We start from the raw sequence: 20,811 nt of genomic DNA, 5'->3' as shown, positions 1-20,811 counted from the left end.
AGGATGTGTTTGCAGAAGGACAAGATAAACTCTGGATGGAGGGCAAAGAGGGAAAGAGGGAGGTGTGCTGGTTCCAATGGCTGCCTAATGGGAGGAGGGGATTGAGAACACGGAATAAACAGATTGGACTAGAAGTCACTCGTGTGCACTGCAAGTGAGGGGGAGGGAAATTATTCCAATACCCAAATTCCTGGGAGATCAGGATTGTGAGAGATTCCTGAAGGAGCCAGAACTTGGTGTTTGGCTTGGGAGGGGCCAGGGCACTGGAAAGACCACCACAGGGGTTCCTGAGCTCATGCATGGCAGGGGTCGGAGTGACAAATCTCGGAAGACACCCTGCCCCTCGTGATGCTGACAGGTCTTGGAGTAGTCATGCTCTGTGAAGACGCTGCCGTTTCACCTTGGCAAGAAGAAAACCAGAGGAAGCCCTCTGACCACAGACGAGAGAGGTCCACAGAGCCCCCAGACTGGGGCCTGCCTCCTACGCCAGGCTCTGCCACTTCTGACCCAACCCACAGCCCAGAACAGCTGCAGAGAACAGGGAATTTTACAAAGAGTTTGACTTTTATTGATATTTAAATATATTAAATATTTCACTGAAATACATGGTATACACACCCTCCCCCCCTACAAACACACACTGGTTACATTATAAAACCAAAGTCCATGGGCCTCCCATCCACTGACTCCCCCACCCCAACTGGCGAGGAAGGGGGCAACGTCAGCCCGGGGGAAGCACACGGCTGGCACTGCGGTACAGGGAGCCAGGGTGTGGACAGGTCCCTCCCACCTGGCAAGAAGCAGAGACAAGTCACCCAAGACTGCAGTCTTCCCACTCTGGTCTCCTTACAGCCTCATCCCCACCCCAGGACCCCACGCAGAACCTTCCTGTCCAGGGATGTGGCTGAGGGAAGGGGAGTTGACTTTCTGCCTGGACCAACTAGTCTTTTCCCCTTCTCCTGCCTTGGCTAATGAAGTGACCGATGGCCCATTTGGGTGATGCATGAAGATCCCCCAAAGCAGGCAGTACGAGCCAGAAACCAGGCTTCTGCGAGGAGCTAGAGTCAGAAAGGACACGAGAAAGGGCAAGACCTGCCCCTTCCAACCCCAAACCCAGCAACTCTGGGACCCTCTCTCCTCTGCCTCTCTAACGCCTCAAAGACAAAGCGATCTTCAAGCAAAATCCTGGCTAATGCCTCTGGCTTAAATAGGTACAGACAGAGAAACCAAGGCACCAACTAATTCAGTCCAGAGGCAAGGAGGTTGCAGGGAAGTGGGTAAAAGGCAGGCAGGGACAGGAAGGGAATCTAGGGTCCAGCCCTCCTAACCCTCCTGCCAGCTTTTGCAGGCTTCGTGTGGACTGGGGAGCCCGGAGTACGCTAGGCTCAAGCTGAAGGCTGGGGAAGGCTGAGGTCCAGGTTCCCCTCCCTTAGCCCTTAGTACCAGAATCTGGGTCCTCAGAGGGATCCCATGCTACCCCAGCCCCAAAGCATACCACATCCCAGGACACCAGCTGGGGAGCCCAGGAAACTCCTGAGCCTCTGCCCACCAAAGCCCAGACAGTTCAAGTGCAAGGAGCACTGTGGGCCTCAAGCAGGCGCTTGGGTCCCTGCCCCAGGCAGGGAGACAGTCGTGCTGCACACGTGGCCCCCAAACGGCACTTAGGGATTTGGCACAAAAAGGACTCCTCTCCCCAGGGCCACCCTCTTGCTACCACACCCCATCCCACTCCTGTGCAACAGGGGCATCTCTCTCCATCCCTTGAAGTCAGAAATCCTGCCTTATTCCCAGAAGACAGAGGCCCACAGGAAAGAGGCAACCCAGGGTGGAGAGCCAAGGAGCAGGACCACAGAGACACACAGACCGGGAAAACAGACCACCACGCACGCACGGTTACACACACACGCAGGCCCTCCCCAGTGCCAGAGGCGTGGGAGGACAGGTTTGGGATCAGGGCCACCTTCCTCCATGCCCTGGCCCTTTCCTATTTGGCAACAGAAGGGGTAGAGATGCTCCGTGCCCCCTTGCAGCAGACAGCAAGAGAGCACTGGGGCAGAGTGGCCTGATCCTGACCTTCGGATCGGTCTGGCACCACCCCCGTCCCTGGCCGGCCTGCGCTCTCTGGCACCTGCAGGCGAACATCCAGCTCCTGATCTTCTGACATCCCCACGCACACGCTTGCTGTCCGGCTGGGCATTTTCACAGTACCAGTGAGACCAGATGCCCCTTTCCCTGGAGCTGTGCAGGAAACGGGGCTAATCTGAGCTGGCAGAAGTCCCTTTGTTCCCCTTTGGGGACAGATCATGGGACTAGGATTTGGCAAATGGAAACATTCCCCTGAAATTTGGACAGAGCTGGGTCCCCAGAACATCTCCCTCCCGTGCCCTGTGTCTGTGAGGGAGACCTGGCTGGGGTAGGGAGTGCCCAGGACCCATGCTGGGGATGCAGGCATAGCAAAGGAAGGCAGGGATGGAATAGGCACTCTTCAAGCCTGCCCCAGTCTTTATAAAAATGTTCCCAGGAAAAAGAGGGAAAGGAAGGGCCCAGCCCTGAGCCAAGTGCCCAGACAGACAGGGAAAGGGTGGGCGTGGCAAGCTTCCATTTCAATCTCTGAGGCAGGAGACGTCCCCCTGCCTCTGCTGCTGCCCCCTCCCCTGCTCCCAAAAGCTGGGGAAAAGGAGAGAAAACAGCCCTACCCCAGTTAAGAAAGAAAGCCACTTGCATAATCCTCTTGGTATCCCCTCATTCACCAGCCTGAGGGCAGACGAGCGCGGTCCAAGTACAGCCTGCTGGGGTGTTCCCTCTTGAGGTCAGCAGGGTCTGCAGGCTCAGCCTCCCCCAGCGAGCACAGAGTCCACTCAAATGCCCACCTTGGTCCTTTCAGCCGAATTTGTAGCTGGGCCCTGCTAACTGCTGGGGCCCCCATTGAGGAAGTAGGTGGTCATCTCCCCCTTGCCCTTCACCTTGACCACCCCTCGACACTCCAGCTGGTAGCCCTTGGCCGCTAGAACCTGGTACAGGTCCGTGGTCACCTGGGGGGGTGGGGGGGGAGGGGAACCTGCTTAGCCCAGGATCCTTCCTGCTACATTTGCAGGAGTCCAGGGGTGTTCTGCTCATGCCAGCTCCCCTCCCCCAACCCCGACTCCACCAACTAGAGAACAGCGCCACCCTTCCCCTGTCCTAGCTGACTGCAGAGAGGGCCCTGCAGAAGCCCTCTGGACCATACCCCTCCCAGCCTCTGCTCACATCCCCCTCACCTGGATTCGGTCGGGGACCCCCGTGCTGTCCATGCGGCTAGAGACGTTCACTGTGTTCCCCCAGATGTCATACTGCGGCTTCCGAGCCCCAATGACGCCTGCCACAACTGGGCCCATGTTCAGCCCTGGGGTAGGTGGGGACAGCAGTAAGAAATCGAGAGCAGTGGCTATTCCGCAGTCGGCCCAGGGAGGCACCCCCCTCCTGGCACCTTCAGAAGGACCCAGGGAAGAAACTGGAAAAGGGACAAGCCTCCTAGTCATAAAGAATGGAAGATGCGGGCATATCAGCTGAGGAGCTCCCCTGAGTCAAGGCGGCTATGCTAGCGCAGCAGCTAGTCTACCAATGCGCGCTCTGTGCCAACCACTCTGTAAGCATTTTACACTATCTCATCCTCTCAACGGCCCCAAAAGGTAGGTACCATCATTCCCACCTTACAGAAAAGATACCTGAAGTTTAGAGAAGTTAGACAACTTGCTAAATAAGCCAGTTAAGTGGAACAACCAGAATTCAAAGCAGACAGTCTGACTCCAGAACCCATGCTATTAACCATTCCCATCCACCAGTTCATCTGAGAGGAAGCGCCTCTTATCAGACTGGCCACAGAAAAGGACACGGGTACTGGAGCGTAGCTAAACCCGGTCTTGAATCCCAGTTCAGCCATTTACTAGTTGTATGACCTTGGCTGAGTTATTTACTCTCTCTGAGAGTCCATCTCTTTATCTGTAAAAGGGAATAATAACGTGAGGATTTATATGTGTTTAAAAAAAAAAAAAAAAGCCTGGGACAGTGCTTAGCACAGAGCAGGCCTTCAATAAATGATCTCTGTTCTTACTATCGGACAATATAGGAGGTGGGAGAAAAGGAAAGCCCCACAGGACTCCCGACGGGGAATATGAGACGCCATCCCCAGCCTGCTGCCTCAGCTTCACCCAGAAACGGCCCTGGGAGAACCTGCCGTCACCCGGGCCCTCTCACCGATCTTCATCTGGAAATTGTTGAAGGAGTGCTCATTGATGTGCTTCATCTGCTCCATGAGCCGCATGGCGTAGTCGGCAAGGGCAGTGATGTGGGAGCGGCCCACCTGATCATAGGTGCTGGCATTCAGCCCAGAGGCAGCCATGTAGGTGCTACCAATCGTCTTGATCTTCTCCAGCTGCCGGAACCGCTCCTCGCTGATGATCTGGACAGCACAGGGGGACCTGGCTGTCAAGGCAGACAGGCCAAACCCAGCCCTGCCTCAAGCCTCAATCCTTGCCATGCCCTGGCCCCCTTCTCCACTTCCCTGGCTCAACACTCCCCTCCTTTGGGTAAGTGAGCCCCGCTTCCAGCCGCTGCTCTCAGTGCAGGACTAAGGAGCCGGGAAAACGGCCTCCCTCACCGGGCAGCCGTCAAAACCCAAGCCAGGACTGGAGCGCACAGCTCCAGGTCAACTTCGACAGCTTGCTGCAGAACCCAGAACCACAGGAGGGCTATCAGGCATCAGTGATTCCAACCCTCACCTTTGGGGAAACTGAGTCCCAGGCTGAGAAAGTGCCTTCCCTCCAGAACAGGGAACAACCCATTCCTGACCTGGATGTTCAGGTCACTTCTTCATATTTTGCTTCCATTCTCTCTATTCAGGGGATCACCTTGCTTACTTGGCCTCATGGGGCCATAGTCTACAGATTACCGGCTTCTTCAATGACCCCCACCTGCCACCTATCCTGGCCCCTCCACAGATCCTCACGTCCCCCTCTGCTCCCCAACAGTGATGACCCTGCCCCACTGGGGCTGAGCCTGCTGCCTGTGACACCTTCGTGAGCACCTGTCCCTGACTCCACTGTACCTACCTTTACTCCTACCCCTGACATCTCTGGGTCCCATCAGATCTCCCTTCCTCCTCCCAGTACCAACCATCCCCTCCAAGCCTGGCCTTCTTATCCATAGTTCTCCCCACTCCTCTGGTCCCCAAGTCTCCCCACCCTCCACCAGCACCAACCAGCCGGCTGGACAAGTACCTCATCGAAGTCGGCGATGATCTCGTTGAGCAGCCGCAGGCACTCGACACCCTCGTTGTTGGCCTCCAGCTCCACGTAGAACTCAGAGAAGTTGGCAATGGAGGCGAACATGACGGCCACGCACTCACAGGACTGATAGTAGAGCTCATCGTTCCGGCGCTCCCGGGCAAGGAAGTGGGCGGCCACGTCCTTGGGCAGAATGTTATGTAGCAGCCGCCGGTTGTATGCCTGGAGCTCCTCCATCTCCTCCTTCTCCCCTGTTGCCTGTGGACACCACACCCATCACCCACAGCCCAACATTCACAAGGCGTGGGTGCAGCGGCCAACACCTGGAGATGGGCATCAGAGGGAACCACGTGGAAGAAGAAAGGCATGGACAGGCCTGAAGAACAGGCAAAGAAGTAGAGGGGGCAGGGACAGGATGAGGCGGGGGATAGGGGACGGGCGCAGAGAAGGCATGGAGCCAGGGTGGGCTCGGGGCAGCCTGAGCCCTGGCCGGCCTAAGAGATGCCTGGCGTGGCCCAGGCTCTGCCCCTAGGATCTTCCCCCACCCCCGAGGCCCACCCAGTCACCTGCAGTTTCCAGAGGAAGTCCAGGCGGGCAGTTGATTCCACCTGCTGGGCATGCAGATAGAGCGCCAGTGCGAACACCAGCAGAATCACAGGGGTCATATATTTGAGTGCCACCCTCCCTGCGGCTGAGCTGAGGGAAGCAGAGGCAAGCTCAGTGTCTGAAGGAGGCATCTGGCAGCCCCACCCTTTGCTGCCCTAGAGCCCTCACTCACCAGTCCAGCGCGCTGAAGGTCTCGTTGGAAGAAGCCCTGGCAGGAAGACACAAGAGACAGAGTCATCGGTTCTTCCTGGGTTGCCGGGTCGGGGCATGGAAGGGGAGACAGAAACTGCATTTACTGAGCACCATAAATCAGGCATTAGGCCAAGGCTTTTCCTTCTATTAACTCATTAAGAGCAGAGGTTCCACTCCTGGCTCCTCTACTCACCAGCTATGTGACCTGGAACAAGTTGCTTAACTCTCTAAGCCTCGGCTTCCTCATCAATTGATGAGTGATCAGATCTAAATAATGCATGCAGAAGGCTTAGCAGAGCGCTTGGCATCAGCAAGCCTTCGATAAACGTTACTTATAATAATCTTTACAACTACCTTGTGATATAGATAGCATTGCCGTTTTACAGATGAGGAAACTGAGGCTCAGAGAAGTTAATTCAACGATCCAAAGACACACAGCTAATAAGTGGCAGAGCAGGAATTCAAACAGCAGCAGACTCCAGAGGCTTTTTCTACCGCACCATATATTTCTACCACATACCCCGAGGGGTGAGGTTTTGCAGAGGAAAAGCCAGTGTGTTGTCCCAGGCAAAGCCCTCAAGCGGGAGTCAGAGTTTTGGTTCCTTTCCTAGCCAGGGCTCTACCACCAAGCAGCTGTGTGACCTACAGGTAGTTAAGAGTGGATATGAAAGCAACATGCAAATGCAAGAGGGAATTTTTTTTTAATGTCTAGCCTAAAGACCAAGGGACTTCCCAGGACTGGGGTTTCCCTGAGGTGACTGTTGGGGGTCATGTGCTGCCTCCTTTCCCCCCACATGTGATGGGTGAGTGGTAGCATTCCAAGGGCACAGGGGGCTCACGGTGACCCAGCAGGGTCAAGAGGCTCCTGGGGGACTAAAGGGGCTGCGGATAAACTCACAAGCCATGGACGCCAAGCAGTAGGTCATAGTTGTCAAAGATGGTGGCCGGGGGACCCAGCAGAAGCAGCACCAAATAGATGAGCCCCAGGACAAAGATCATGGCCAGCTTCCCGATGCTGCTGATGTGCAGGAAGACAGAGCTGGCCAAGAGACTCAGCAACACGCTCCCGACGAAGTACTGGGGAGCAACGGCAGAGGCAGTGTTGGGTGAAGGCAGAGGCCGTGGCGCTCCCGTGCAGGGAGAACACTGCACGCCCCCGCCTGACCCAAGCTCCCCTCCACAACCTCAAACCCAAACCTCCTTCACCCTCCACACACCCCTAAAGCACACCAGGGCCCCGGGCTGCTCCTGGAGTTGGAGACTCTGGTGAGATCCTGGGTCCCCAGTGCCCATCACCAGGCCTGGCACAGAAGAGCCGATAACCGGAACTGATCAGGACCCCCCCCACCCCTTCCGAGCGCCACTTGGACACCTCAGGGAAGCTGCAAGTGGGTGCGGTGCCCTCACACAGGGGAGCATCCAGGCCCAGTGAGTAGTTGAGCTGCTGCAGGTGGCAGGCGGTGATGTCAGCGGGTGTTAAATTCAGCATCCGGGCTGCGCAAGTCCGTATGGGGGTGTGGTTACAGGTGAACTGCAAAAGTCGGGGGAGGTGTATCAGGGTAACCGGGGAGCGGAGGGGTTACAAGGGCCGTGCCTTATAACCCAGGGGCCCTATACCCCAGGGGCCCAACTTCTCACTGAGGGATGACAAGAGGTAGGGGGGAGCAAGGAGAGAGGACAGGGGTTAACCTCACCCTTGCTTTGGGCAGGAAATGCATCTCATTCCTCTCTGTACCCCCAGCACCCAGAGTGCTTGGAACAGAGGAGGGGCAGAAAAATTCCCACTGGAACTTTACCATGTTGGCGATGGCAGAGACGAACACAAGCAGGACGGAAAAGATGCCAACCGCAGTGCTATGTGCCCGCGAGCGGACGATGCTGCGAGACAGACGTCGCAGGGCCTGAGGGAACAGCTGCCGGGAGGCGGGAGACAGAGAGACGGAGGCCACGTCAGCCAACGGGTAAGGTCCCCCAGGGATGGGGCCCAATGGCAGAGGTGCGGCCTTCTCCTCCCTCCCCGCCCTTGGCCTGGCCTCCCCCACCAGCCCTGGAAGGCCCCCCACGTACAGAGCCACAGGAGTACACGGCGCAGGTCAGCACGGTGACCAGCAACAGCAGGAAGATACTGGCATAGATCCCAAGCATCAGGGCTGAGCTGGGGCGGAAGAGGGCCAGGGAAAATGTTACTCCGGGAGATCTGGACATCCTCATCCCATCCCCTGGGCAGGCAGGACGTGGGCCCCAGGGACTGTGTGCTTGCGAGGACGTTTAGGAAGGTTGTGGGAAGTGGTAGCGGGAAGAGAAGCCAAGCAAGGAGGGACAGGGCTCTCACGGTGGGAAGACGAGGAGCTGGATGAAGCAGATGAAGCAGAAGACCAACAGGGCACAGGCCACGTAGGCTCCGAAGCGGGGGTCCACCTTTCGCGAGTACTGGGGGAGAGGAGACTGAGCTGGGCGCTGGCTCCGCCCTGGGGAAGGCAGGGCACTACCAGTTGGCCCAGTTGATATGAATCCCCGCTGTGCCCTGTGGTCACCTCCCCACTCCCCAGAAACCTCACCTGTGCTCAGACTTCCCTGCCAGGGCCTCCCCTCCTCCCCCAGCCCTCCTCCTTCTGCCCTTGCATCCCCCAAACCTTCTTTTCAAGATCCTCTCTCTGGAAGGTGAGCAGGAACCGGCGCACGTGGTCCTTGCGCAGCTGATCGATGCTGCGGGCATCGATGGCACGGCCCAGGAACTCGTCTACCTCATCCTCAGGGTTCAGGGCGTCCTGGGCACCCCGGCTGAGGGCAGGGGACATGGCTTCACCAGGTGCCTGAGCACTGCCATGTGACAGGCGATGAGAAGGGAGGGGCACAGGAAGCACTCAAAGAAGGAGTGTGAGCGGGGTGGGTGGCACCCGCTCCCGTAAGACACATCTAAGGTCCAGGGAAGAGGGGGATCTTGGCTCCCCGCAACCCCGCCCCAGGGTGCAAATGCCTTCACCCAGCCCTTCTTCCCTACTCAACAACCTGACTTACTTGTCTTTGCTGGAATCATCAATGCCCTGGAGAAAGGGACAGAGTGTGCGAGTGAGGTGAAGGGCAGGCGACCTTCACCTCTACAATCCCTTCCCCACCCAGCACTGCGCTGACGGCTCTCCCCATAGACTCTGGGGGGATTGGGACCTCTGGGGTGAAATCATCCCTCTATCCCCAATTCCAGAAACTACGGAGGCGGCAGCCACGACGAGGAAGGCAGAAGAGGCAAGGAGGACACAGAGTGCTGAGGGAGACAGGAAAGCGAGGCCCCAGGTCCCAGCGCCGTGGGCCCCTCACCATCTGCCGGAAAGCCTTGGAGTCCTTGGTCCGGGAGAAGGTGCGGTCGGGCACCCAGCGTGGCATCAGCCCCTCCACGGAGTTGGCCCGCGCCCGCTGCAGCTTGGCCAGCATGGCCTTCTCCTCTTTCTGTGTGGGCAGCATGGGCACAGGCTGGGAAGAGTGGCCCGGAGAAGGCCTCTGCCAGCTCCCCCCATCTGCCCCTCTCCCCGTCTGCCCACCCCCGCCCCGCCCCAGCCCTGACCCGCTTCTGGCTGGCTCCCAGGATGAGGAAGGTCTCAATGTGCTGCTCCTTGAGGTAGGCGTTGCGCTCCCCGCCACGGCCCGGCTCCACCTCGTAGTCCCCGTTCAGGTACTGCAGCGTGGCCCGAGTGATGTGGATGCGGCTGCGCGGGACAGGAGGGTGAGACCCCTGCTCTGCCGGGGGCGCTCCCGTCCCTCGCCCCCTGGACGCACGCTCACCCGGCCCGGCCCCCGGCCTCCATGTGATTGGCCAGAGTCACGTCGTTGGACCACACGTCGAACTGCCATTTCCGCAGGCCAAGGACGCCGCAGTGCACGCGCCCGCTGTGGATGCCCACGCGCATGTTCACGTTCACACCTGTCACCTCGCGCACCAGCCTGGGAGGAGGCGGCCTGGCTTAGCTCCTGGCACGGTCCTCCCCACTCCCAGCCCAGAGCCCGGCCCTGTGCTCGCCTTGGAGCCAAGTGGGCAAGGACAGACCCAGTCGCAGGGCACACGGCACCCCCTCAGCAGGACATGGGCAAGAGGCTGCATGGGGCCCAAGGACAAATGTTTGGGAGCCCTGTTCACCAGCAGGGGCCCAGCAGCATCTCATGGGACTGAGCCAGGAGAGGAGGAATCACTACCCTCCCTTTGGGCCTACTCAGCTGGCATCTTCTCCAGCCCAAATCCCCCTCATCCTGGCTCCCCCTACCCCATCCCAGCTGGCTGTAGTCTAAGGTGCACATGGGTCTTCACACAGGCTGAAGAAAGACCCTTTCCCCTCCCCAGTGATGGATCTCCAAGACAGGGAGACAGCCAAGACTGAGAAAAAGTCCCGAGGACACATCAAAGGGCAGGAGCAGGTTGGGGCACCCTCAGTTCCAGGAAGCCTGGGAGGGGACGGTGCTCACGAGATGGCCTCGATCATGTCCACCCCCATCTCCACGCAGCAGTGGGCATGGTCTGCCCGGGCCTCCGGCAGCCCTGACACACAATAGTAACAGTCCCCTAAGATCTTGATCCTCAGGCAGTGATTTTCCTAAAGGAGAAAGAGTCGGGGGAGAGCCACCTTTACTCCGGCCCAGCCTGCCTGGCCCACTAGCCTCACTGCAGATTCCATCGGCCCCCATCCCCCAAGGCCGCTGCCAATGAGGCTTGCCCTCACCCCGTCGGCCCCACCCCCAAGCCCTAGCACCCTCACCGCAGCCAGCTTGTCAAACCGGGCAAAGAGCTCGTTCAGGGTCATGACCAGCTCCTGCGCCGTGCACTGGGATGCCAGGCTGGTGAAGCCTTCAATGTCCGCAAACAGGATGCTGAGGACGACGGCAGAAGATGGAAGGGCGATGTGGCCCTCAAAGACTCCCAGATCCCGCACCTCTCCCAGCATCCTCCCCACCCCCACCCTACCTGACATTGTCATGCTTCTGGATGTAGATCCTGTGAAACATCATGTCTTCTTTCTTTGCGTTGATGTCTTCTTTCATCTCCATGGCAACATGCTGGGGCAACACGGACAGCAGCAGCCGCTCCTAGACCAGTGGTTTCAACAGAGGACCCCTATCTTCTTGGCCTCACATTTTAATCCCTCCTGGTCCCTCCACATCCCCCAAACCCTCCCAGACCTCTCTGGAGACCTGAGCTTCCCTTCTGGACCGTGGCCTGACTCTCCCCCATTAGAGTCCTCAGCCTTCTCTGACTACACCCCACTCAACCCCTCAGATGCACTCCATCTACTCCCTCCCACCCTCAGACAGGACAGGAACCCCAGTGTCAAAGGGCCTCTGTGATACACAATCAGGGGGAACCATTCACGCTATTCCATGGAGTTGCATGAGGGGGCAGATCCAATCTGCAAGCTACACGCAGGTGAGATGGGGGAAGGCCGTGATCAGGGGGGGCAGCCCCACCTGCTGCCGATTCTCATGCTGCAGGTGCAGCCGGGCCTGGATGTAACCACGGGTCTCCTGAAAGGCCTGGCGCTGAGACACCTCAGCCGGGTAGTGTGTGCAGATGCCAATGACATTGGTGCAGAGGAACAGCAGCATGTTGGCACCGAGCTGCAGAGGGGTGGCAGAGGCAAACGGTGACCACCCCCAACACACACAGGTGCAACTAGCTAGGCTCTCTGCAGATGCACTGCTTTGGGGAGGAAGCCAGGATCCTGTGCCCTGTCTTTCCCAAGCTGTCCCCACCCCTGCAATACCTCCCCATCCCCACAGGACTCCAGCTCCCTGCCTGGATCACTCCATGGCTAGAAATGTGATCTTCTCACAGCTCCTGGGAGCAGAAGCACCCACCAGGGCCAGGTGGGTCACAGGGCCTGGGCCCAGCACACTATGATTCCCTGCCCCACAAACACCCCCAAACAAAAGACAAATGATGAAAAAAAAAGACAAATGATGCTCCTTCTGCATACGTGGTTCTCCTTACAGGACAACACCCAGGAGATCTGAGCTCTACATCTTCCTGTGAGTGCCCAGGACACGTCACCTCATCTCTAGGGGCCTGTTTGCTCATCTAGAACCTGGAGAGGGAGAATAAGATCTCCAAGGTCCCTCCCTGCCCTCACATAAATTAATATAATAATAATTTTATTATTATCATTACTGGAGCTAATTTGTTGGCTGCCTACAAATGTGCCTAGATTCTATAGGTGTCCTCCGTATGTTAACGAATGTACTTCTTACAACTCTATGAAATCAGTAGCACTATCTCATTTGAAAGGTGAGGGACTCAGGCACAGAGAAGCTATGTAACTTGCCCAAGATCACACAGCTGGTAGTAGCCAGTGTGGGGCTTGAGTCCAGGAGAGTCGGACTCCCAAGCTGTGTCCTAACCCTACTGTAAACTACATTCCAGGTTCCCAGGATTCCTACTCACTCCACTCACCTAAGCTCTTGAGGCCCAGCCTCAGAACCCAGGCTCGGGAATCATCAATTCTACTGACACAGAGAACCCTTCGGAACTGGGATGGGGTGCCACCGTGCCTGGCCAGCCCCGACACTCGGCCCAGCCAGGCCCCAAGCCCTAGGACCCCGATCCTAGGATGTTCCGGCCTCAGTCGTCAGCAGCAGCACTGGCTGGAGAGCAAGTCTAAGGGAAGCCGACCTCAGTGTTTCTGGAAATTCAGGGGTTAACCTGGAACTTGTGGCTCCACCCCAGAGTTGGCTGGGGCAGGGCTCTGGTTTGGGGAGAAGGGAGGGCAAGAGCACCAACTGGAAGCCAGGAGTTCTGGGCTCTTCCCGGAACCAGAACTAGTCCTGCAAACTTGGGCATGTCACTCAATCTCTGGGACCTTGGTTTCATTTTCCTTGGGTAAGATGGAGGGGTCCGGCGAACCCCCAGCCAACTCCAGCTCCCGTCCTCTAGGATTGGCCTCCCAGCTTCCCTTCTCAGTCCAGCTCACAAGGGGCCCCCCTCCCAGCAGCAGGGGTGAAGAGGGGGGCACACTATCTCCCCCGGGGGTTTCTAAGAATAGCCCCCAGTGGGGGAGAAGGAAAGGGGGGCAAACCAGGCAACTTCCCTTCCTGGCCCCAGGAGCCCAAGAGGAAAATGTGAGTCATGGTGGAGGGAAGGGGAAGGGGGACAAGAGACTGAAATAGATCTGTACACAGACCCCTATCCGACTGTGAGAAAAAATGGATGTCAGGGCACTGTAGGAGACTCCAGGCTGGGCTGGGGCACTGGGTGAAACTGCTCAGTGTGTCTGAGTGAGCAGGTCATAGGAGGATGAAGGGGCTGGATCCGGGAAGGGGCTGACCAAGGAGCCTAGAAAGGAGGCCACAGCCCCACCCTACCCAGAAACCTGTAAGCCAGCTGGGTGCAGAGAGCCTGTACGCCAACTGGATGTAGAATCGAGGCATGTTCTCAGCTCAGAGAAGTGGTACGGGGCCACCCCGGCCCCAAGAACTGGCACAGGGCAGGGGCCGCTTTCTCCACTCGCCCACTGAGTGAGGCTGCAACAGGGTGCCCCGGAGAGGCAGGAGACTGGTATCGTCCTGGCCTCCATGGGACTGCGCGTCCCCAGTCAGGCCCTGGGCTTGGCTCTGGGCACCATGCCAGCTGAGACCGGGGAAGAGACACCCACCTACCCCAGCCAGCCAGAGAGGATAGGGGAAGGGAGGCACCACCTCCAAGCTCCTCCTTCCCCAAGAGGGCAGTCCAGCTCCAAAGCCCAGTGTGACAGCTACCCTGGAGAGAAATTGGGGGCTAGCAGTGGCAGAAGGACCCTGGCCCTTTAAGAGATCTGACAGTGCCCTGCGGGTATGTGCTCCACAAACAAACTGGCTATAAGGTTACTCTTAAAAAGGTACATTCTGTTCCACAGGCTGGGCAGGGAAGGGCATCACGCCAGAGCACCCAGCTTCGAACCCTGGGAGCCCCAGGCAACTTCCTCTTTGTAGGTGGGGCTGGGGTGGGCTATAGGCCATAAGCCCTGGGCAAGGCAGAGGCTGGCTCCCTCAAACCTGGAGCGAGACAGAGGACAGCACCATCTCAACCAGGGTGCCAATGGAGGGATCTCGAGGTGTGCTGGCCGGGCGGCTGTGCCTACAGCCGCCCCTAAAGGATCAGCTGGGCAAGAGCCCCTGTCCCTGGTCAGGGGGATGACACAAGACAGCCAACACCACCAGCTCACATCTCTCTGCAAGGGACATCCGGAAGTCCCTTCACTGGGAACCATCCCCACAGCATCCCCGCAGCTCCCTGCCTCCAGGTGTGAGCGGTACCCTGTCGGGTTTTACTCCACTCAGAGAGGGTGGGGCCCTGAGAGCAGCATCATGAGGTAGCTACTATTTTTATCCCAGTTTTACAGACTGGAAAACGAAGGCTGGGAGAGGCAAGGTTAGCTGTCTAGGATCTCACAGAGAAGAATGCAGCCCACCGGACAACCAGGGCTGCCTGCAGCCACGTCTCTGCGACAGCCTCACCTCACACACCACTCTGAAGCCAGAGGTGGAAGCCCACAGGGGCAGAGAGCCTCAAGGCAGGCTGCCAGAGCCCTGGCGCCCAGTGGGGAGAGGGCGGGATGCGGTCGGAGCCTAAAGCCCCTCTCGTCAACAGTCCAGCCCCAAACTACTCCCGGCCCAGGACAGAACTGACCCACTCATCGCCTTCCCTGTCCTCCCGGAGCTGGCCTCAGTCCAGGAGAGAGGCAACTCCTCCCTTGCTAACTGCATCCAAAACCTACTCGATCCCTCCAGATCGCCACCTAGAGCTGCCCTGCAGGGAAGGCACCAGGCCCTGAGTCTCAAGTGTCAACTTGGGGCCAGAGGTGCCGAAGTCTGGATGTAGCCTACCCAGCCCCCTCAGCCCTGCCCCAACCCCGGGGCTGAATGTCACCTGCCCACCTCCAGCCTCACGTTGGGTCTCTACAGATTATGCTATTTCAAGGGCCTCAGGCTGAAGAGCTGTAGACTGTGGCCCACGGGGACAGAGCACAGGCTTTAGGTTCTGGAGCCTTCCCTTCCCTTAGCAGTGCCTTCTGCCTCAGATCCCAAATGGAGACCCACCCCTCCTCGCAGATACAGCCAGACGTCCCTCTCCCGTGTCCACCCGTGACTCTCCCACCCTCGATTAGCAGACCCCTTCTCACGTCCGCACTGGTGCCCCCACGCCTACCTCCCCGACCACCCACCTGCTTCCAGAGGAAGGCGTCACCACGGTTGAGTTGCCAGGCCAAGATCAAGTGCAGGGTGGAGAGGCCCAGGCCACTGAAGACAGCGGCCCGCATGCGGATGGGGAGAAGCGTGTAGGTGATGTAGACGAAGAACACGGGGCACCAGAGGCCTACGGAAGGGCTGCGGGGGCTGGCTGTCAGGGCGCCGCCGACCTGCACGGCTGCCAGGATGCCCAGCACCACGTAGCTCACCAGCCACATGGAGTCCTGGCGGAAGCTGTGTCGATTGCACACCACCATGAGCGCCACGAAGAGGACGGCGGCGCAGGCCAGCAGGGCCACGTAGGCAGGCTGAGGGTGGGCAGGCGCGGCGTGGAAGGCCAGCAGCACGGCCGTGAGCAGCACGAGCACCGCCATCAGCAAGGTCAGGCTGCTCTGGTTCATCTGGAAAAAGTACCTCTGGTACAAGCGCTCCAGCTTGGCCGAGCGGAACTGCTTCGACTGGAACACCTGCACCAGCCGGCGCCAGCACGCTCGCCTGCTCCTGGCGGCTGCATTGGGGGCCCCCTCAGCGGCCCCGACCGCCACGGTCGCCTCAGCGTCCTCGAAGCCCAGGGCCACGGCCCGCAGCCCCAGCTCCAGGCCCTTGCCTGGGCCACCCCTCCGGATGAAGGCCTCATCCTGCCAGGGGCACCGAGGCGTGGCTGCGGGGGTCGGGCTGGGTGGCTGTGCACCCTGAAAGCAGCTCATATAACGGGGTGTGCAGAAGCCGCTGGAGCGAGTCCCGCGGCGTGGACGCTTCTGCCCATTGCGCTCGCCCCAGGCTGTTTTCCGTTCATCCACTTTGGGGACCAGGAGGCCACTAAACCATGACATCCTGCTGGGAGGAAAGGAATGGGGTGGTGTCAATACCACCGTTACTGCCGCCACCAGCAGCTTTCATTAACCGAGCACTTCCCGCTACCAAGCTGAGCACCTCAGACACATCCTCCTCCTGAAATGACTCTGAGAAAGACCAGGGTATCCCCAGCCACCAGGTGAGGAAACTGAGGCAGAGGGAGGTGAAGTCACTTGCCCGAGATCAAGCAGCCATACAAGTGTGAGAACCAAAATCCTAACCCAGATGTGTCTGACTCCAAAGCGATTCAGTTAAACATTCACCTCTTCCCTAACAGGCACTGATTTCCTGGTGGCTACAGACCCACTCGAGTGCCTGTCAATGAGAAAAGCCGCCCAGCTCAGGCGAGAGAGAGCACAGCCCAGGCAGGGGCAAGCACCACCCCGCACCGGCAGAGTGTTGCCACTGGTGTCCCAGTGGAACCTGATCCTCTGAGTTTTCAACAGAAGCTGAATTCTAAAAAATGGAGGCTTTAACATGACATCTCCTGACTTTTAAACGTTGGCAAGTAATTCACATTTTTCAACACTGCAAGCCAAATAAATCACATCTACGGAATGAATTCAGCCTGTGAGCTGCCAATCGGTGACCTCTGTACCACAGGGAATCTCTTTCCACATCCGTCCCCATCACACTCACACACTGTGCACACTTCACAGAGTTCAATTCAACTCCTCCCTCCGGTTACAGCTTCAACAAAACTTCCTCAGGAAGGTGTCCCAGCTCCCCCACCCAGACTAAGTTTGGTCCCCTGTTCACTCTCCATACATTTCCTCCATGGTACTGACCACCATTATCATTAAATCATCCCTTGTTTAATGTGTGACTCTGCCCCTCGGACTATAAATGTTACGAGGGAAGGGATGGTATCTATTTTGCTCAGCGCTTTATCCCCACCCCAGGTACCCCCAATACTGAGCCTGGCTCACAGTAGGAACTCAACCAATTTATGAGTTGAAAAGAGAGAAAGAAACCAAGCTCAAGAGCACTGGTATAAAGAAGCTAACGTGAAATAATAATAACGATATGACTCTTCATCTTTCTCACTGCACTCCAGTCCTCTTAACCTCTTTGCTGCTCCCCAACACACCGTGCACGGGACAGCCTGGGACCTCGGGGCTTGCTGTTCCCTCTGCCTAGAATAAGAGCTCCTCCAGGTCACAGCTCTTATGTCCCCTTATCAGTGCGCTTTCCCTGACCACTCTATTAAAATAGCAACCCCCTTTCCTGGAGCTCCGTATCTCTCTTCCGAGCTTTATGCTTTATTTTTCTCCACAGCTCTTATCAGCAGCTACCATTCTATATATTTTTCTTATTTGTTCATTGTCTGTCTCTCCTAACTGGAATGTCAACTTCATGAGGGCAAGGATTTTGGCGTGCTTTGCTCACTGCTACATCTGCAACAACTGGTAGGGTCTAAATAAATGTTCGTTGAGTAGATAGGCAGGTAGGTGGGTGGATGGATGGATAACACTCCCATGCACTTTCCGTCTGCTTGAAACTTTTCGAGGTCCTTTCACATACCTAAGTCCATCTGATCTTCACCAGAACCCTGTGAGGCTCGTCCTGTGGCCATCTGGGGCACAGGACAGATTTGACAGCAAAAAAAAAAAAAAAAAAGAAGAAGAACTGAGGTCCACGGTAATTTTATACAGCTGGCCCAAGTTCTAGAGGACACAAGTAATCAAGTCAGCCCCATAATCTCACGTCTCCAGGAGGGAAGTGTCTTGACCTGGGGGAAGGGGAGGACTCCATGACAACACCCTCAATGTGTCTCCCAGCTGAGCCCAGCTCAGGAGGAGGTGAGGGTGAGAGCACTGCCACCCATGGATGCCTGCATCCCCACCAGGGCCACCCTCCTCCATGCCCACGGGGCACCCTGAGGGGCTCCTCGTACTTAAACCTGCAGAGCTAGCAGCACTGACATTTGTACTCACTAGGGGACAAGGGGGAGAGTATCCAGAGCTTGCCCCGGGTGGCCACAGGACCAGACGCTCAAGCCACAGAAGCAGTGCTCCAAGCAGACACCCAGGGGCCCACCAAGCAGAAGGCGGACTGGGGACCTCTCTGCACATGGGAAACCCCCATCTCTGGTACACCCTCCACTAAGTTCTCTTGGCATCCCTTCTCCTATATCCCACGGAGCAGCAGGCCCTTCAACCCCTTAACATCACCAACGGCACCATCTGGAGGGCCAGATCAAAAATCCAAGACTTTTGGTCACGCTGACATTTGGCAAAAGTCACCAGAGAAAGTCTGGCTCTTCAAAACACTTCATTAGAAACAAGATCTTTGGAGTGAGACCACGTTTCAAACCTTATTGTGATTCTTTGCTAGCCTCGCAGCCTTGGACAAGTTACTTCACCTCTCTATGTCACTTTCTTCACCTGTAAAATGGGAACAATAAGAGTTGCGAGGAAAGAAGGTAACAGCCCCCATCAGGCATGTAGTACACACTCAATAAACACTAGCTCTTCTCCTCACTCTACACCACTTTGAACCCAAAACCCTGCCAGCGTCCAAGAGATGGAAAGACAGGAAAATTGTGAGCAAAAACCCACACCTCCCCAGCCAGTCAGACGCCTGGCCCTATCAGTCCCTGTGTCCTCGGCTGTCAGTCCCAAGAGCTGCGTGAGACAGAGCCCAGAGTAAGCAGGTTTCTTCACTGCCCCCCATGACATTTTGCTTCAGCCTCCTCCCCCTCGCCAGTCCCCTGACCTGTCCTCACCACGCCCCCACCCCACTGGCCAGACCTTTGTTTCCAAAGGACCTGTTTCTGGCCATGCTCCCAGCCCCCTGGAAGCACAGCCTAGCACGTGGCTCGTACCCGCAGAGGAAGGCGCGTACACTGTCCAGGGGAATGCATGACCCTCCCAAGAACACTCTGACCCCACAAGTGGATAGCTTCAGAGATCTGTAATTGTCCAACCAACTGCAACCATCCCACCCTGGGCTCCATTCCAGGCACTGCCCATCTTGGAGAACTTACTCCTGGCACCCCACGCCAGGCTGGTACGGCAGGGAACAGGGCAGGGCACTGTTCAAAGCCACAAAACTTCCCTATATGGGGCCCCAACCCTCCCTGTCCAGGAACCCATCACTATGAACCACAGACCACCTCCTTCCTCCCCAGAGATAGGCTCCTGAGCTTGTGCCTCTGACCCCCTCCTTCCCTGGGTCCTGGTTTCTTTGCTCTCTCTCACAGATCTGCTACTCCAGGCACCACCGGCTCCCAAGGATGGAGCCATGTCCATTCAGCCTGGCAGACCGAGGCCCAGTGTCTCTCAGACCCCAGGTCCCTCCTGAACCTGGATCCTCCAGCCTGAGACCCAGAGTCTGAAGCAGGCCAGGGCCCAGCCGCAAAGATGGCTCTGCGCGCTGCTTTGCCCAAACCCTCTTCCTAGTCACCTCCTGTTCCCAAAAGGTGGCAAAAGGAGGCTCCAGGGGATTTAAAAGGACTTCAGAAAGTTCATGGAAGAAGGCATTGCCCAGGCAGGGCACTTCAGTGCCAGCACCGCCCACCAGGCTGGGACGTGGGCCTCAATTCCAGGCCTGTCCAGATGTAGAGAAACCTCCCCAGGGCCTGTATCTGGAGGTCCATCAACCCTTCTCCTCCCTTCCCCAGCCCTTGGTCTCCCTAAAGACTGCACTGAGGTCTCACCTCCACCCCAACCATACAAACCCCACCAGGGCCCTCCAGTCACAGGGGTACTCCGGTAAGCAGAGGGTATAGGAAAAGAGTCCACAGCCTGATTCCACCTCTAGCTTTTCAGTCAGGCCCCAGAGCCTGTTCTGAATAAAGTCTGCCCACCCTGTGCCCACCCTGCAGCGGGCCTGGACACCAGCCCTTTCATTCCCAAGGTCTGGGGTGAGGGGAGGGGGACTCCTGCAGACAGAGGGCATCCCTCCCTCCGCCCAGGCTGCCTCCCCTTCCCCGAAACACAATCACACTGTACCTCAAACTCGGAGGCTCACCCACAGCCCCGCTGCAAAAACCTCAGGACAGCCCCTCCCCCAGTACATGCCTCTCCCCCTCTTCCCAGCAAGCCGGGAACTCGCCCCGGGTGGAGGAAGGGAAGCACAGGGCAGGGAGTGAGGGTGGGAGCCTTGAGCCCCGGACCCAGGACTCCTCGATCCCCCATATCCTCCCGGACTTCCCCCCGCCAGCCTCGACGGCCTCGGGCTCCCCCCGCGCCGGCTTCCCCGCCAGGACCACAAAACTCCCGGGAGCCGCGCGGGAGTCTGCCAGCCGCACGGAGACCCGAGCGCCGAGCGCCGGGCGCCGCCGCCTCCCCAGACTCTCCTCCGCGCTGTCTCACCTGCCGGCTGGGGTCGGCGCCTCCCCGGGGCCTCCGCCCCGCCGCAGCCGCGGGCTCCGGCCGGCCGGCCGGCCGTCCCGCAGTCCTGCTCCGTGCCCGCGCGTCCCGGCCGCCCCTCCCGCCGTCCGCAGTCCGCCCGGCCCTCGCCCCCTCCCTTGTTGTCCAGCGCAGCCGCCCTCTACCCCGGATCCAGAAGTCCCCTCCCCGCCGGCTCCCGGACTCCCCGCCTTAAAGGCACAAGCTCCTTTTGTCTGGACACCCCCTCCCCCTCCCCGGACGCCGGGCAGGGTGGCCGGCTCCCCTTCGAAGGAACGGGGTAGGGGTGGGGGAGACCGAAGAATGGAACCCCTCCCTCCGCGCGCCCCCTCCTCTCCTCC

At 58.2% G+C, this 20,811-nt stretch overlaps 1 protein-coding gene across 3 annotated transcripts; it reads right to left on the bottom strand.

The window, feature by feature from the left end:
* Positions 1-264: 264 nt before the first annotated feature.
* ADCY6 (adenylate cyclase 6) lies at positions 265-20,559 on the bottom strand. Of its 3 annotated transcripts, XM_079937238.1 has the most exons (22): positions 20,435-20,559; positions 15,236-16,097; positions 11,508-11,657; positions 11,008-11,129; positions 10,802-10,913; positions 10,512-10,639; positions 9,837-9,995; positions 9,619-9,760; positions 9,375-9,503; positions 9,078-9,103; positions 8,693-8,840; positions 8,392-8,489; positions 8,127-8,214; positions 7,856-7,972; positions 7,432-7,590; positions 6,958-7,136; positions 6,040-6,075; positions 5,828-5,957; positions 5,256-5,519; positions 4,234-4,438; positions 3,258-3,382; positions 265-3,032 (listed from the first exon to the last, which is right to left on the bottom strand). In XM_079937238.1, the coding sequence occupies exons 2-22, from the start codon at positions 16,091-16,093 to the stop codon at positions 2,907-2,909; spliced, it is 3,501 nt and encodes a 1,166-aa protein (XP_079793364.1). In that variant the 5' UTR covers positions 16,094-16,097; positions 20,435-20,559; the 3' UTR covers positions 265-2,906. The 3 variants fall into 3 exon arrangements, with proteins under 3 accessions (XP_079793364.1, XP_079793365.1, XP_079793366.1); XM_079937239.1 differs by lacking the exon at positions 11,508-11,657; XM_079937240.1 differs by lacking the exons at positions 265-3,032; positions 3,258-3,382; positions 4,234-4,438 and having other exon boundaries at positions 5,317-5,519; positions 5,828-5,952.
* Positions 20,560-20,811: the final 252 nt, after the last annotated feature.

This window comes from Stenella coeruleoalba (genome assembly GCF_951394435.1).
Source record: "Stenella coeruleoalba genome assembly, chromosome: 11".
Lineage (NCBI taxonomy): Eukaryota > Metazoa > Chordata > Mammalia > Artiodactyla > Delphinidae > Stenella > Stenella coeruleoalba.
Note: the sequence above shows the minus strand (reverse complement) of the source record. Positions and strands in the feature narration are given on the sequence as shown.

Bases quoted from the DNA above. Each gene is read 5' to 3' on its own strand.
- ADCY6 (XM_079937238.1), bottom strand. From the start codon at position 16,093: ATGTCATGGTTTAGTGGCCTCCTGGTCCCCAAAGTGGATGAACGGAAA. The intron at 6,076-6,957 runs GTGAGTTTATCC...TCTTCCTGCCAG, and splicing joins CTGCTTGGCGTCCATGGCTT to GGCTTCTTCCAACGAGACCT. The intron at 3,383-4,233 runs GTGAGAGGGCCC...CACCTACCCCAG, and splicing joins CAATTTCCAGATGAAGATCG to GGCTGAACATGGGCCCAGTT.